Raw genomic sequence first — 17,208 nt, forward strand, 5'->3', positions numbered from 1 at the left:
ACTAAATTCTTGTACAGCCCTACATGTAGGCATTCTGTTTCTTTTTTGGAAATGAAGAATCGGTCTGAGATACTATATAGCTTGTTCCGGGTCGCACAACTTCTAATGGAATTCAAGACCTGCCTGCCATCACACCATAGACTGTGTTCTTTCATCAGGCCTTACCAGCTTTCTCTTTGCATCAGTTATTGTTTATAATTTACCGTTGATATAGATATATAGATCCTGAGTTTTGTTCATCTGGTCATTTTGTTGTTTCCTAATAGTTTATAAAAATTGAAGGCAAACAGTATATAAAACATTTAATCAGGGGTAACTTTGTGGAACTAAGCAATGTAAACCATTTTTGTAAAATGCAAAATATAATCCTTAAATTCTTTCAACTTGTTTTTTTCCAAGGAGAAAAATATACCTCCGCCTGGCCCATTAAAATGTAGTAAACATAAAAGCTAAGTTTAAAATTTCTCTATTTTGGTAGACTGCCCACATTTAACAGTAAAACTGTTAGCATTTTGTTTTTATAGATTGTGCTGGTATAGGGTGCTACAGGGTTATTTACTGGAAGCTGAGGATTTTCAGGGCCTTTTCCTATCCTAAAGAGAAATGCACTCTTAGTTGCTGCTGTGTTTGTGTCAGTGTGAAATTCAGATTTCCTGCTTTGAGTAGATCTAAAAACATTGTCATGGCGCATTACTTTTTGTAGTTCATCACTTTTAGTAGTTCCTATGCATTATAATAGTTAAAAACCGTGTGTGTGTGTGTGTGTGTGTGTGTGTGTGTGTGTGAGAGAGAGAGAGAGAGAGAGAGAGAGAGAGAGAGGAAGACAGCAGTATCCTAACAGTAAAACAGTGTATTTTTCCTCAATTTATCATCATGAGTACAATGTCACTGTGCATCCAAGTGGTGTGATGGAAAGTGATCAAGTCTTTATCTTTCATCAGGTGATCAGACGCTGAGAATCTGGGATGTGAAGTCAACAGGAGTCAGAATTGTGGTTCCAGCACATCAGGCAGAAATTTTGAGTTGTGACTGGTGTAAATACAATGAGGTACCCTGTCTGGATCTGTCCTGAGCTGCTGAGCCCTTGCTAATGTTGAAATGCTTTAGATTTTATTTTATCCTTGTTTGTATGGACTTTGATGGTGTTTATGGACCATTAGGTTAAAGGCAGTCCCTCTTCATTTGTAATTGATGACTGTGAGTGACCCACATTAGCATTAATTGGATTTAAGTGCACATAAAACAGGCACGATAAGAAATAGAAATTCTCAAAGTTCAACAGTGCAGACTTACTTGCGTGTTTGGGAAACTGCTTTACAATTTATGTAATTTTTTTTCCTTTATTGCTCTTAACCCCACCAATTTGTATCATCTGCTATTATTTCTTGTTCGCTTTGCTGGTTAGGCTGCTGAACTGTTTTTAACTTGATTTTTAGTTTGAAAGTCCATCAGTTTTTAAATTTTGTTTCATCTTCCCATATAAGCCTGACCAAACTTGATGCTTCAATGAAACAGTGTCCGTATGTGCCTTTTTACAAAGCTTCAGTTAACCACATGAGCATAGAATTCAGAACAGAAGTGGATTAAACATGAATTGATACACTGTTTATGTCCTAAAGTGGTCTGTTGACTGTGACAGATGGAGAAAACATACGCCTGTTTTTTCTCAGTTTTAAATTTATTAATGAAAGTTAAGAGGGCATTGTATTGGCAGAGTTCTTTAAAAAGAAATAAAATAGATTAAAAGAAAATAGAGTACACGTTCAATAATAATACTTGATCTAAATAAAAATTTCAGTGCTGATAACTGCAGTTCAAATTTCTGTCATCATAAATGAGTTTTGCATATAGGAAAATGAATTGTAGACTATATGTTATACTTTGGGGAATTCTAAAAAAAGGTGCTGATACACAGTTGAGAGTTGTTAAATTTTTTTTTTTTTTTTTTGCTTTAAATCACTGAAATTTTTTCCTCAAATGAGCTTACACTGGAACCCAGCACATTCAGACAATGAATTGCTGCTTTGGTTGACATGGGATGGGGCTGACTTTGGAGCCAGCACGTGGCCCAATTCACCCAGGAACTGTGAGTTCACCGAGGACTCTAGATGGAAGGATTGGTAAAACCTGACTAGACAGAAGAATCACCACTTTTTACGCAAGGTCTCAGTTATGATTAGATATTATGTTAAGACATGGCTCATGAGAGTGGGGCACAATGATTGAATTAGATTTAGAAAAACATAACCTAATTTGTACCCTTTGCCCTTCCCCCATATTCCTAAGTTAGCAGGCCTCTTGCCCTTTAACACCTGGTGAAGCCTCAGAATACACTGAAGAGAAAGGTGGGCTCATTTATCAGGCATGATTTTTAACCCCTTATGTCCTTATTGATACTACTAAAGGTAGAATGGAGACGCCACAGTGCTTTTGAGACTACGCCTTGTTCTGACGTGTGCACTGCTCACCTTTTTGTGAATCATTTTGCAGAATTTGCTGGTGACGGGGGCAGTTGATTGTAGTTTGAGGGGCTGGGACCTGCGGAACATACGACAACCAGTATTCGAACTTCTGGGTCACACGTATGCTATTAGGAGAGTAAAAGTAAGTGTTCATCTTTCTATGGGTAGAGCATAAACAGAAACATTATCAATGAAGCGTATATAAAAGGTGTTTAGAGGTTGGGAATATTGATTCTTTTTGTGCATATTTTTGTTAGCCAATTAATGATGATAAAAAATGAAAGCTAAAATTAGTTAAAATACTTGAATAATTACTGAATAAATTGGGACAATGTAGCCAATCAGTGCTTAAGTTTAATTGCAAATGTATTTTTATTCTGTCATTTCCATTCTACTATTCCTTTTCATGTGTTTTTAACTAGGTAATTTACTTTTTGGTATTTTTGTTGAAGTTTATAGAGAGGTGGCTAATTCCTTTTTCTAACAGGGTAATACGTATGGGTATTCACAAACATTTGGGGTATAGAAAATTTTCCACTCTGCAAACAGCAGAGGATGAGATAAAGATAATTTTTTTCTGCTACTCCCAAGAAATTTGCCTGGTTATAAGGTGGCTTATGTTAGTTTCCCAGCTTTTATTGGTAGGTTTTGCTAAGTCACTGCGGAAAATATCTTGTTAAGTGACATCTCCCAATTTCATTTTTTGTTTTATTACATTATGGGTAAAGAAGTATTTTATTGATCTTTTAAATAATTGGGTTATTCCTATTTTAAAAATTCTAAATTTTAGTTAAATTAATATTTTAATTTTTATGGGCTGCAACCCAACATATGAGATGCAGTGCCATGTTGTTTTAATGGTACACAGGTTTTTGTAGTTGGGAAATACTTTCAGTATTTACTTCACAATGCTTTTGAGAATGAAACTCCGTATTCTGAAAGTATTTTGTAAACTATAAAGTATATTTGAAAGTAGTTTTATTTATATATATAACCATTAAAATACTGGAGAGAAAAAAACTGAAGAAATATAATTATAGTGGGAAGCCTGTTAAAGTATGTTGATTATTTGTCTAAAAGATATTCCTCTTTAAATTTGCAGTTTTTGTCCTTGTTATCCTTTTCATTAGCTGTGATGTATGAATAACATAAAAATTCTTTTAAAGATGTTTTTATTTAACATTTAAATGATTATTTGATACTTGTGCCAATAGCAATCATAATATGTATTTGTAACATTGGTAAATTATATAATTATATATTTGTACTATCACATACTTAAATCCCTTATATTTGTAGGAGTTATTTTTGGATAAGCATTATGAAATGTATTTAATTTTTCCAGAATAGCCACCCTTTGGGAATATTTTATTCTAAATAAGTGCTAAAAAGCTTAAAGAATGATTTTTCTTTGGAGAATATAAAAGTAAATGTTTTTCCTGCAGATGATACTTAAAAGACTAGAAGATTTTGCCTTGAATTAAGGCATGGAAGGTTTGGGAAAGCAGAATTTTAAGTGACAGTCTTGACTAAACTTTAATTTATTGTAATGCTTGTGGGAATAACCTTATGAAGCAGCAAGTTATAATGACAGCTAACTTGAGAAAGTTTTGTTTTGTTTTTGTAGTTTTCACCGACAGTTTTGTTTTGTTTTTGTAGTTTTCACCATTTCATGCTTCCGTTCTGGCCTCTTGCTCCTATGATTTTACTGTAAGGTACGGTGGTTTTTATAAGTTACATTGTGAAATACTAAGTAGCATTTGTATCTTTTCAACTTTTATGAAAGATAATGTGTTTATCGTACTAATAAAATGATCTGAGCTGGGCACATTTGAATATTTGCCACTGGGATTAATACTGTATTTTTTCTGTTTTTATAACTGCCACATACATAAATTCTTTGCTATTTAAAGATAGCCTTGCTGCTCCATTTAAAAGCCTTTTGTCCTGATAGTTATTCCTGTAATGACACCTTTCTACACAGTAGGTTGTGTAGCCAATTTCTTTTAAATTTAGATTTTAAAAAATGTGAAATTCCATTTCTTCAGGGTTAATTATATGAATCTTAACACTGAGATTGTTATAGTTGAAAGAATCAGTATGAGTATATGTATGTTTGTGAATGTATGTAGATGAGTGTGTATATGTGTGTGTGCACATATTTATGAATATATATGTGTATGTATGTGTGTCTCTAGCTATACATCCCAGTTCCAATTCTACGCTACACGGTATTTATTCTATTTTTTCTCCTTTTCCAAATTTGTAACTCCTAATTCCCATTATCCACAATATATGGACTTATTTGCAAACCCTAGAATGCTCAGAAAGCAGTTTCAGAATTGCAAAGCCATGTCTGTGAAACAGAATCTCACTAATTGGAGTTTTTTGCATCCCTAACGGTTTTAATTGGGTCTTTCTGATTTGGGAATCCTATGAAGGGACATATTAATCCGTTTCTGTCCTGTTAAAGGGAGAAACCTAGTGACTACCTATACTTTTTTTTCAGAATTGTCATCATGATCTTAACCCTACTGGCATTCCCTGTTTTATCCATATACTTAAGTATCCTTGAAGACTCAGTTGGGAAATGCCTGACTTTTGTAGATGTAGATTTGCCGCAGGAATATCTGTTAAGACTGGGCTTTTGAATATGAATGTATTACTCTAAAATCTTGTAGGCAACTAAACACGCTCAAAAATGATCACAATGTGAGGCTCACGGCCTTACTTTTCTCTCCATTTCTAAGAATTAGGCTTTGCTTCTTTCCTGAATCCTGAGCAAGACAGAGATTGGAAGATAGATGTTTAGTGCTTCTGGGGAGAGGAATGACTTAGGTCATGATTCTGTGACGTGCTATAAGATCAAAAGTGTCACAGCTGTATCTGTAAGCATTTGGAAAAAGTGAAATTATAATTAAATAATATGGCATCCTTAACGTATAGGTGGAAACGACATTTAATAGGTAGTTTTCCTATATAACTTAGAGTCCAGGTTTCTTTATATGTAAAATGGAATTAATATTGTCTATCTTCACAAGATGATTATAAGAATTACAGAACAAGACATGCTTAAAAATACTGTGCTAATTTTAAACTGTTTCCAGCCTTTGCTTCACTTCTCAAGACACCTCACCAACCCTATTCAGTAAAAGACCTCGTTTTTCTCTTTTTTCAAAAAAAAAACCCAACAAAAAACTATAGGGCTCAAGCACAAATTATCTCAGTTTCTACCGCAAGCCTGCAGATTATCTAAATCTGTGCTAATCCATTCCTCTGCTACCACTGGACATGAGTGCTCTTAATCCCATATGCTGCTCTTGTTTTTTTCAGAACTTTACTCCTTGAAATCACCCCTTCTCCCTCCTACATCATTAATCTTCAATTCCCCATTGACTTCCTCCTTAGCCTGTACCTTGTTCCTTTATCCTGTATTTTCCTTTAATTCTTCTCTTATATTTCTCTTGCCTTCCCAGCCAAGCTTTTAGTGTCCCCTAAGCTTCCATTCACCAGGGCCATTTTAAGGTCTTTGGGACTATTATCCCTAGTCAAGCCTGAAGCCTGGTATTCTTTTTATTTTTCCTCTGTAAAAATGGTAATCATTTTCTCAATATGAAGTGGATTAAAGACTTAAACCAACTTCCATCAAAGGCAGTATGTAGAAGCAACATCCTCTTTTTTCCAGAAAGAGAATTTTAATTTTAACATACATTGTGGCTCCTAAATTACTGTTCTACCTTCAGACTAAATGTAACTGGAGGTTAATAGTTGTGTATTTCAATATAGGACTGTCAAAAACTTTATTATGAGAAGGTGAATAAACAGAAGAAGAAAAAATCATTTTTTTTAAATTTCAGTTTTGAATATAGGTACTATATCTTGTAATTCTCAAAACATGCTGAGAATGCGGCTTTAACTATACTCTAATAATGTCTCGCATTATTTGTGTGTGGTGACCACTCATTGGAAAGGTCAGAAAAGATATGTTTTTGGTAGATTTTCTTACCCCATGTGATATGAGTTAAATTTATCCTCTGAAGAATTTTAAATCTCATTGGATTGATGATATTTTTAGTGCCAGAACATTCATTTTAATAAAAAAAGATTTACGACAAAAGACCACCCGTAACTTGTTTAATTTTTAGCACTGATAATTATACAGTTACTGCCTCTAGGTTGGGCGTGGCTAGTTTTTGTAACATAAACTCTTCAAATATAAGATTTCATCTATTTGCTCATTTTTATATTTTACTTAGTTTTTTAAGGCCTTAAAATTCATTTTAAAATAGTTCCTATTGGGGCACCTGGGTGGCTCAGTCAGTTAAGTGTCAGACATCCAGGTCATGATCTCACGGTGTATGAGTTTGAGCCCCACATCAGCACTGCGCGAACAGCTTGGAGCCTGGACTCTGCTTTGATTCTCTGTCTCCTTCTCTCTCCCTGGCCCTACCTTGTTTGCTCTCTCTCTCTCTCTCTCAAAAATAAATAAATATTTTAAAAATAAATAAATAAAATAATTTATATTGTAGACATTATATCCAAACTGATGATGTGATGGATATTTTAGTAATATAAAATTCAAGTTCCATATTTTTGTTTTATGGAGATATACTATCATATCTAATAGAAAGAGCTTTAAGTAGTTTACCTATATAGTAGCTCATTATGTTTCACTGAGTAAATAATAAAAATCTAAAAAGTAGTATGCAACATAGCATATGAAATTATTTAGTATGTTTAGATTAAATAAAAACTCCAGCCTTTATGAAAATACCAGAATTCCCGTTAGCTGATGGGCAATATGCTCTATAACAGTACATGTTGGTTCTTTCTAAACTTCACTCAAGATAATAGTACTAAATCTGTAATATTTTGTAGTGAGTTATTTCCATTCTTCTGTGAATGTTATCACCGTAGATTTTAGCATATTATCTTCCTCTGATGTGCTGTCCATTAGGTTACTTCTTTTTCTGCTGAGCCATGTTTGCCCTGCAATCATGCATGAGCGTGATTTGAATTCGGAGTGCTTGTTTTTGGTTTCATACTAAGTAGATTGTTGCGTAATCCCAGTCAGAAATCAAAAGATCTGCTATGTATGACAGCGAAGGAAAAGTAAAACCTGCTGTAATTACATTTTTTCATTCGGAAAGGCAACATTTTGTCTCTTCCAGGGGTAGCAAATCTTCTCGGATATTTAAAGATAGAACTTTCATAAATTGATAAAAGCTAAAATGATCAAATTAGCCTTAGACGAATACTCTTCAGTTTCATGATACTTTTATAAATACTCTAACCTTCCAAACATTTTGTTGTCGATGGTCTTTGGTAGCAAGATACCAACTAACAGTGTTTCTTTTAGACTTACAGAATTTTTGGCAAGAAAAATATGAAGTGAGTTTTAATTCCAGTGTTTTCAAACTGTGCTCATCCAAGCATGTATGAGGTGAAACTCACTCTGCCTATACCAACAATGTTAATGTTTCCAACTCAACTGTTAAGCTCCTTTTTGGTTACAAAATGGTACAGCTGTACTCTGTTCTATGATTCAGGCATTTTTATAGAATGTCTGTTATCTGACAGCCCTTGTAATAGAAGGTTCAGAATATCTTGCTGAGGAAACGATAAAAGTAAAGGCCTGCAGAGAAGTAGAAACACACTAAAGGGAGTCCTAAGCATGTCGTTTGCGTTGGGGTTAGTGGGAGTAGCCGGGAGCTATGTAGTCACAAATACAGATTTGGGATAGTGGGAAGTCCAAGTTGCATGGACTAATTGTGGGCTGGCACATTCCCTGATAACATAGGAGTCAGGACCACGGACTATGGAGCCCAGCTGCCTTTTACTTTATGTATAAACTTGAGCACACTATTTTAAAATGGCATAGCTCAAAGTCCTCTTCCTTAAAATGGAGAGGATAATCGTACCTACCATATAGGCTTGTTATGAGGATTAGATGAGTAATATACACATATGCTGGCACAGAGTAAGTGCTATGTAAGTGTTTGCTACTATGGTCAGTATTACTACTACCAGAATGGATGACGACAGAAGACTATCCCTTTGGGGTTGAGGCCCATTTCAGCTCTAGTCTCCAGGGGTGAGATAGTAATTTGTATTTCATGGCAACAGAAGCAGGCAGCCTCAAACCTGGCCTTTTATTGTCCTCTGCCTCCTTGGAGTTCAGTTTCTTGGTGACAGTGTGAACCTTTTTTGTCAATGTGTTCTCCAAGTACATAACTTTTAAATTTAGTGTCAGTTCTGAGCTCTGAAATTATAAATACAAGACACTAGCATTTTTAGCAGTCCTTTTCTTCTTTATAAGGCCTGATAATGATACAATTTAAATTGATTAACAGTTTGTTAATTCAACATAAAACACAGTAAGGGCTGACCAGCGGTTTCCTGATAAATGTTTAACAGCTGGCTCTCTAGGTAGGTGGGGACAACCTGATTTGTGGTGTTGGAAATATAAGTTTAGTGGCGTAAGCCTTCCCACCGTGGCCAATATCAAGCACTCCACTGGGGCTGGTCTAGACCTAGGTGATTGCGATCTTAATGATTATTGATTCTACAAAGCTTTTATGATCGTAATAGGTGTGTGTATGTGCATTTTCATTGAAAAGTGTCTGGAAAGGTATATACGAGATAAACTTGACTTAAGCATTCTTTACCTCCTGTCCTCTCCGTGACTTTTACCCCCTTGGAAGAACACTTTTATCCACTTACTTGTATGGAGGTGAAAGGACCTGAGGCTTAATGTGTGTGTTTCCCTAGTTACATTGATACTTTAAACCCGCAGTAATTCTTAGTAGGGGCATATTTGGTTTTGTGGCAGTGCTGGGGGTCCCGGGTCAGTAGCGCCCTACTGAATGGATTTCAGGCAGTAGGAATGCTGAGCAGGATAGGTCCAAGAGGAGAAGAGTCTTAGGCCTCCACTTCTGCCACATAGATATCTGTTCTTATATTTAACTTCTTATTTTTGATTAGCTATGTCCAGTTTACAAAGCATGTTCACATACAGTATTTACTTTAATCCGTACAACGCTACCGTGGGTATGTACTCCCATATCCAGAAGGCAGTTGTCCCAGAGAGGCGGAGGGGTGGGCCATTATCACATGGCTGGCAAGTAATAGAGCCAAACTTGAACCTAGATCTTTTATTTCCAGATCTGGTACTTTTTATATTCCTCAATACCTGAGCACGTCTTGTACGTCCAGGCCTTTATGTATTTCCAAATAACATAATTTTCCCCTGTTACGTAAACATTATCTCCTTACGGACTAAATTGCCAAAATACAGTATTGTTTCTAATACCTATAGCTGTTTCAGAGTTGAAGTATTCGACATAATTGCGTCTTGACAGTGGTGGACACATAAAACAAGCATGGATTTAAAACCTTTCAGAATTATGAAATATGTGTATACAGATACACATGTAACTGTATATACAACCGAGCATACACATATGTGTACACATTTTTGTTGAAAAGCGTTTGGAAAGGTCTAACCAGAATTTAAAGAAGATTACTGATAGGTGGGATTTCAGGTATCCTTACCTTAAATTTTTTTCACTTCTTTAATTGGAGTATAACTTAGGTATGTTTACAATCTTGAATCTTTCTCAACAAAAGTCTAACCTTCTCTGACCAAGGCTGACCATGTGTAAGTTATTGAACTGCCTGTGTAATGTAGAACTGTCCTGAGAAACCGTGGCCCCAGAAAGTTTTACTTTATAGTTTCTTTTACTTTTTATGTTTCTCTCTGCTTCTTCACTTGCAGATGGCATGTTATTCTGCTTTTATATGTACTATTTTTAATCTCACTTAATATAATTCACATAACTTAAAAATAGCCATTTTTCACATACACTCACTTTTCTGTGTTTTTTTTTTTCTTTATTTTGGGTTCTTGTTCCTCTCAAAAGTCAGATTCCTAAACACGTGCAGTGTTACTAGGGTAAGTACATATCAGATGTCCTTGTGTGAACTATATTACTATGTTATTGAAATATATTTAAGTCCCAAGTTACAAATAGGATCTATTCCTGGACATACAACATAGTTAAACTTATATAATTTTAAGTTTTTATTGGGAGAGATTAGAGTAGACAGTCTAGGACCAAGACTTTGTAACTATTTCATTCAGAAAGAATACTTAAGTTCAAGATACAACAGAATTGCTAACTTTTTCTAAATTATCTACTCATAGATTATAAGTTAATAAAATTCCAAATTTGAGAAAGAAGTACTAAGTGGGAGTAGGAAATTATCTAGAACCAGCACTATGTCTCCCCATTCTTTGCTCTCTGGAGACGTATGGGAAAGCTCTATGGGTTCAAAATCCTTGATGTGGTGGGGTAAACATAGGTTCTTTTGAGTCCATTAGACTTGGTGATAGGCCATTTCCTCCATTTAGTAGCTGTGAAAAACACGAAATGATACCTGCTTTGCAGAATGTTCAGAATGTTAAATGAAACTATAAACACTCTTGGCACATAACAAGTGCTTAAAGAAATAGCAGATACCTTGAGAATTGTTATAATAAGTTTCCTATTTTAAAATGTAAGTACTGTAGGGAGAGTTAAGGTATTCATCATTCATGCCTTACCTCGCCTTACTTTAATAAGATAATTATGGTGCTTAAACCTTGGAGGAGCTCTGTGAACGGCAGTTCTCGTCACATTGTGGAGATGGGATGGGGGAAGCACACTGTGTGAAGGTGCAGCATGAGCCAGATCAGTGCACGCTGGGCACAAATACAAAGTTGAGCACGTGTGGACCATTGTATTCAAATCCATGACCACCTGACCAGTTCTGCTTCAATTCAGCCTGTATTTTTCTCTAAATTATTATATATTTGTTTAAAAATTATTGCTTAGAGGGGCGCCTGGGTGGCGCAGTCGGTTAAGCGTCCGACTTCAGCCAGGTCACGATCTCGCGGTCCATGAGTTCGAGCCCTGCGTCGGGCTCTGGGCTGATGGCTCAGAGCCTGGAGCCTGTTTCGATTCTGTGTCTCCCTCTCTCTCTGCCCCTCGCCCGTTCATGCTCTGTCTCTCTCTGTCCCAAAAATAAATAAACGTTGAAAAAAAAATATTGCTTAGAGAAGCAGCATGTTGTAATAGAAAAATAGATCTGGTTTAAAATCCTGGATTTGCTATTACTAGGTATTCTTATATTTAATCTCTTATAAAGACACTTGACCTCCCATTGTTTCCTCGGTCATAAAACATATTATTATGAGATTTAAATATCAGTGTATGCAAGCCTGTTCCCATAGTGCCAAGCCCATATCAAGCACTCAATAAATTTTAGTTCCTTCTCTTTTTCATTCACATATTTATAAGCCTCAAACTTTGTACTTAGTACTGTATCACTCACTGTAAATATATGCTTTTATATTTCTGATCACAGTTGTTAAAAACAGGAGCACCTGGGTGGCTCACTCGGTTGAGCGTCAGTTCTTGATTTCAGTTCAGGTCATGATCTTTTTCTTGGGATTGAGCCCCGTATCGGACACTGAGCTGAAAATGCACAGCCTGCTTGGCATTCTCTCTCTCCTTCTCTCTCTGCCCCTCCACTGCTCTCTCTCTCTCTCTCTCTCTAAATAAATTAAAAAACAATTGTTAAAAAACAAGCAGAATCACAAAAAGACACTCAAGTTCTGATTTCTTCAATTCATGTTTAAAACGTTCAGCAAAAGTATTCTTTTATATGTGTATGTATAGAGAAAGATAGAAAAATGTAAAATTTTAATAATTGGTGAATCTAGACAAAGAATATATGAGTGTTCACTATGTTCTTTGTAATTTTTTTGTGGGTTGGTAATTTTTAAAATAAAAACATTTGAGAAAAATAAGCTGTATTTGCTCACGTAAAATAAGACACTGAAAATGTTTCTTACTAATACCTTCTCATAAATGTGATATTTAGTGATACTGTTTAATTGTGAAATAAGATAAATAGCTTTATTATGTTGCATGAGCAGGAAAGTGGTCTTTAATCATATTGTAGTAAACTTAGAATCTTAACAAAGCAGCAGATGCAGAAATGCCTTTTATCTTTGTCGCATTGACTCTCATGGGACTTGCCTTTATATAGTAAGTGTCTTAACTTTGGTGTGGTTGATGGGCTTTTTTGATCCTTATGTTTATTAGCACAGAGATTTCCACAGGCAGACACTTCTCTTTCTTCCCCTTCCCCATAAAAAAAGGTCAGCCAAAGTCAACAGATAGTATAGCTGAATATGTACTCTGCCTTGCAAACCTTTCATTTCAACTTTACCTAGTCCCCCTTACCCACAAAAAAAGGTCAGTGAAAGTAAATAGGTAAGAAACGCAGCTGAGTGGGAGCTCTTATGCAGTTTCAAATGATCATTTTACCTCATCTTTAATTTTTTTTAATGTTTATTTTTGAGAGAGAGAGAGAGAGAGAGACAGGACGCGAGCAGGGGAGGGGCAGAGAGAGAGGGAGACACAAGATCTGAAGCAGGCTCCAGGCTCCAAGCTGTCAGCACAGAACCCACAAACAGCGAGATCATGACCTGAGCCGAAGTCAGATGCTTAATCTTAACTGAGCCACCCAGGTGCCCTTACCTCATCCTTTAAGATAGTTCTTAATTCCTCTACATTTGTTTATCAAATCACAAGAAATTATGTGGCTAATATGACACTATTTACATCTGAGGAATGGTGATTGAATCCTTAATGTGATCAGAGTTGTTTAATATTCTGTGCCTGTCAGATATCTTAGATGGGTCTTTGTAACTCTGTCACAGGTTTTGCTTCGTGGCAAAGGTTCACTAAACCTCACCACTGATGTTAGGAAAGCATCTTAACGTAGTTGTCTCTGGTTTACTTTTCAAGAATGAGAATATTTGCATTCATATATTTGCTTGATTCTTCTAAGGATATTTTGGTACTGAATATATTTTGTGTTAATAAAGCACATTGCTTGTTTACAGGGTAGGTAAGATTGTCTATTTGGTTATTTTGTCCCTAGTACCTGGGACATGTATATACTAAACTTTTAGATGTAAGTGAATTTATGTTGCATGAAAAGTTAAATTACCCTTTGCTTACTCTGGATGTAAAAGCCTACAACAATTGCATTTTGATATGGCTTTCCCTTTAATTATATTTGAGGTGGTCATTAATAAAACTGAATTTAAGGTGGAAAGTTCTGTTGGGATAAGACAGTGATATTTTTGCAGGATAAATCTTGCAGTTCTATTGCATTTAAGTCAGCACTGACTAGATCACAAAATTTTGCTACTTAACAAATTCAGGGCCATTGTATTGGTATCCTGATTGTCACTTAAATTTACAAATTGATATTTTTTATTTTTCCTCCTACAATCAATTATAATATGCAATTTGATAATCTCTTTAATAAATAATGATCAATTTAATAACTCTCTTTGAGCTTCATATAACTAACGGTTAAGGTATTTCTATGTGTGAAGCAGTAACTCCCAAGTGTGTTGATAGATTGATGTTTTTATATGTCCCAAAGGGTTTTTCCATTTGACTTGTTTAAATTAGAAAAGTCTTGTGTTGATTATTGTTTATACTGGAAAGATCTCTTGATGAAATGAAGCATAATTTTACAAGTTAAATGCCAGGTGAAAAATGAAAGTAATTTTCTGTAAAATTAAACAATATACATTAATTAGAAACATATATAAGACTTTCTGATTTTAAATATCTTGATTTGTAACTGCAGAACATTTTCAGAATTATTTAGTACTAAAATGTTTCGTGAAGAATCAACCCAAATCCGCGTCTAATTCATAACCTAATGCAAGCACATGAAGAGACACTTAGATCTAAAAGGAGTGAGGAATGTTAAGCCTTAGCTTTATACACTATAAGTCACTGCTTTGAACTTTAAATTGTGTTGATTAGTTCCAACAGAAAATTTGTGGAGTTTGCCAGTTCATTTGCATTATAATTTTTAAAAACTTCTGTTGTGCGTTTTCAATAGGCAACTGAGTGGCTTTTGTTGTGTATGTTTACATTTTCTAATGCAGATAATGCGTTGTCTCATCTTCCGTAGCAGGAGGTCAAAGGATAATATGTGAAAATGAAAATAATCAATGAATTCTGTGAGCATGTTATTTGGAAATATAGAGCAAGTAAGTACAGAGTATCAGAAGAAACAGCTAAAAGAATGTAAAGTGGTTGCCTCTGAGGTGAAGGGTTGAGAGACTGTTCAGGAAGCTGCTGTTCTCTGTCATAAGCCTTGTAGAATTAGTGGACTCTAATCCGTGCGATTACAGTTTTTAAGAAAAAGGTAATTGGGCAGACAGCCTCAGTGTTCCCCGCTCTGAGTTATCTGTGCACATAGTGAGCCTGTTTATTTAGATCAACCGGGTACTACTCGTCAGTAAGTAGTAGTTTATTCTGTCTCCTAAAAACTCAAGGATAAATAATTCACCCTTGAGGTCTGTGCTGAATCCCCAGTCTGGATTGCAGCAACACTAAATATTCTAAAATTGAATCTTAGAGATTTGACCTAATGGAATGAACCATACAGAGAATAAACCCCAATAATTACTAATCTAATTGTCTCTTATAATTCAGCAGCATCCCTTATGTTTCTGCACTATTAGGGCAAGTTATGCGTGTGTGCATGTGTCAAACAGAGACTATCTGGAGCCAGCTTATATTGAAAAGGTGAGATGTTTCCCGGGATCTGGGGTCCCTCAGAGCGCCAGGGCAAGAGTGCAGCAAGGGGCAAAGGAAGGTACTGAAACTGCTTTGCTCAGGTGCCTGCTTCTCATTTCTCCTCTTTCCGCACTGAGTTTTTTTCCTCCAGCTTTCATGTCCAGTCACCAGAAAACGAACAGAATTATTTGGTCTGCTCCGTGTGTTTTTCTCTTTCCCACATTTATCCCCTGTATCCGTCCTCTGCTGACAAAGGAGTTGTTCAGTAAAGGAGATCCTTGTGAGCTGTGGAGACATCCCGCAACCCGACAGCCTGAGTGGTCTTACTCATAAATGCTTAGCTGCAGAGATGAGGATGTTAACAATTTCGTAGCGATAACAGTTTCATAGCTAGTGAAGGACCGAAGCCCAGGCAGGCAGCCGCTGTCAGTTTGGCTCTTCAGCATTTAGGTACACAGTTCTCCTGCAGCCCCATCCAGTCACACTAGGGTCTGTGCTTCTGTGAAATAACCTTTTGCCACATCTTCGTAGGTAGTTAACCTAGGTAGCCACGTTTTGGTGCCAGTTACAGTTCAGTTTAACATAGACTAATCTCATCCCCGGGATACTGATAATATTTCATGCTATATAGGGTTCTTCCCATTTTTTTTTCCTCTTTTACATAGATACTTGTTTGAAATTATTGCATGGCTCTTCAGTTTGTACCAGTAAGCAGTAAACAAAACCTATAAGAGTTTTGTTTTTTTCTTTTTTCTCCTCTTGTTGAGATGTGCCATTTTCCAGAAAATCATCCTGTATTCCTGCAGATTGCAACCATGAATACTTTCAGAGCGAGCTTTCCATCAGCTAATGGTTTTCTTTAATTTGTCAGAATACACTAGGCTTTGTGTTATATATAGCTCCTGGACTTAAAGGTTTTTTTGTGATCAAGTGGTATAAGTCACTCTAAAATACTGATCTAATGAAAGATTTAATTGAAATACAATGAATTTATTTTGATAGAGAATCTCAATTCTAGAATTTTGTAATTAACCTTGAAAGTTTGTAAATATGGTTTGTGGATATTTGTGAATGAGTTGTTCTAAAAGTCACCTCTAAGGGGTGCCTGGGTGGCTCAGTCAGTTAAGCGTCCAACTGCAGCTCAGGTCATGATCTCGGGGCTGGTGGGTTTGAGCCCTCCGTAGGGCTCTGTGCTGATGGCTCAGAGCCTGGAATCTGCTTCTGATTCTGTGTCTCCCTGTCTCTCTGCCCCTCCCCTGCTTGCTCTCTGTCTCTCTCTCTCTCTCTCTCTCTCAAAAATAAACATTAAAAAAATTAAAAGTCACCTTTGAAAATTGTTCAATAATTCTTCAAAATTAATCATATTTTTCATTTAGCAGACAGTATTTTTCAGTTTTAAATTTTATGTTATTACAAGTTCAAAAAATAAACAACTTTCCAATCTAGTCATGCAAACAAATGAGCATTAGCACTCAGTAAATATTCTTTAGTTAATGAATGAAAGTTTAACTCTTTACAAAATTGTTTTGCTAGTGTACAATTTCTATGTTTTAATCCCCTTCAACAGCAATACAGACAATAAAATAATAAGCCCATGATGCCATGTGTTCTACTCAGGTTCACTTCAAAAAGATGGGAATCTGTGAGGTTACAAAAAGATCTGATGGGTTGAGTGATACAAAAGTCAGGAAGGGACAGCAAAGTAGATGAGAGATGCAGTAGGTCCATATAAAAAATATTAGGACAAAGGAAAATTTCTGAACTCTTTGACATAGGAGTTCAGATTTATTATAGCTTGTAATTTTCTTAGGGTATTGGTTTTGAAAGTAAGCTGGCAGACTAAAGGAGTCTTGGCATGGGCTTTGGCTAATGGAATTTTCTATGTAGTTTGAGGAGTATGGGGGAAGCCTGACTTGGTCTAGGTCCATTTGAACTTTCAGGGCATTAATCAGAATTACCTGAAGAGCCCCAGATCCTGTCCACCTACATTCCAGATTCCTTGGCACAGCCCAGAGAAAAAGTGAATGGCAGTATCTTTCAGTAGAAAAAATACCGGGCGTAGTGCCAGTAGAGTCGTACATTGG

General features: G+C 35.9%; 1 protein-coding gene across 1 annotated transcript in view; it reads left to right on the forward strand.

Annotated features, from left to right (window-relative positions):
• The window catches only part of PEX7 (peroxisomal biogenesis factor 7), a 79,070-nt gene that overhangs the window by 29,688 nt on the left and 32,174 nt on the right, over positions 1-17,208 (forward strand). Inside the window, exons 6-8 of the mRNA XM_023254436.2 lie at positions 942-1,048; positions 2,491-2,604; positions 4,122-4,177. Coding sequence (XP_023110204.1) covers positions 942-1,048; positions 2,491-2,604; positions 4,122-4,177 — 277 coding nt within the window. The remainder of the gene's footprint in view (positions 1-941; positions 1,049-2,490; positions 2,605-4,121; positions 4,178-17,208) is intronic.

Source organism: Felis catus, chromosome B2 (assembly GCF_018350175.1).
Source record: "Felis catus isolate Fca126 chromosome B2, F.catus_Fca126_mat1.0, whole genome shotgun sequence".
NCBI classification, from domain to species: Eukaryota; Metazoa; Chordata; class Mammalia; order Carnivora; family Felidae; genus Felis; species Felis catus.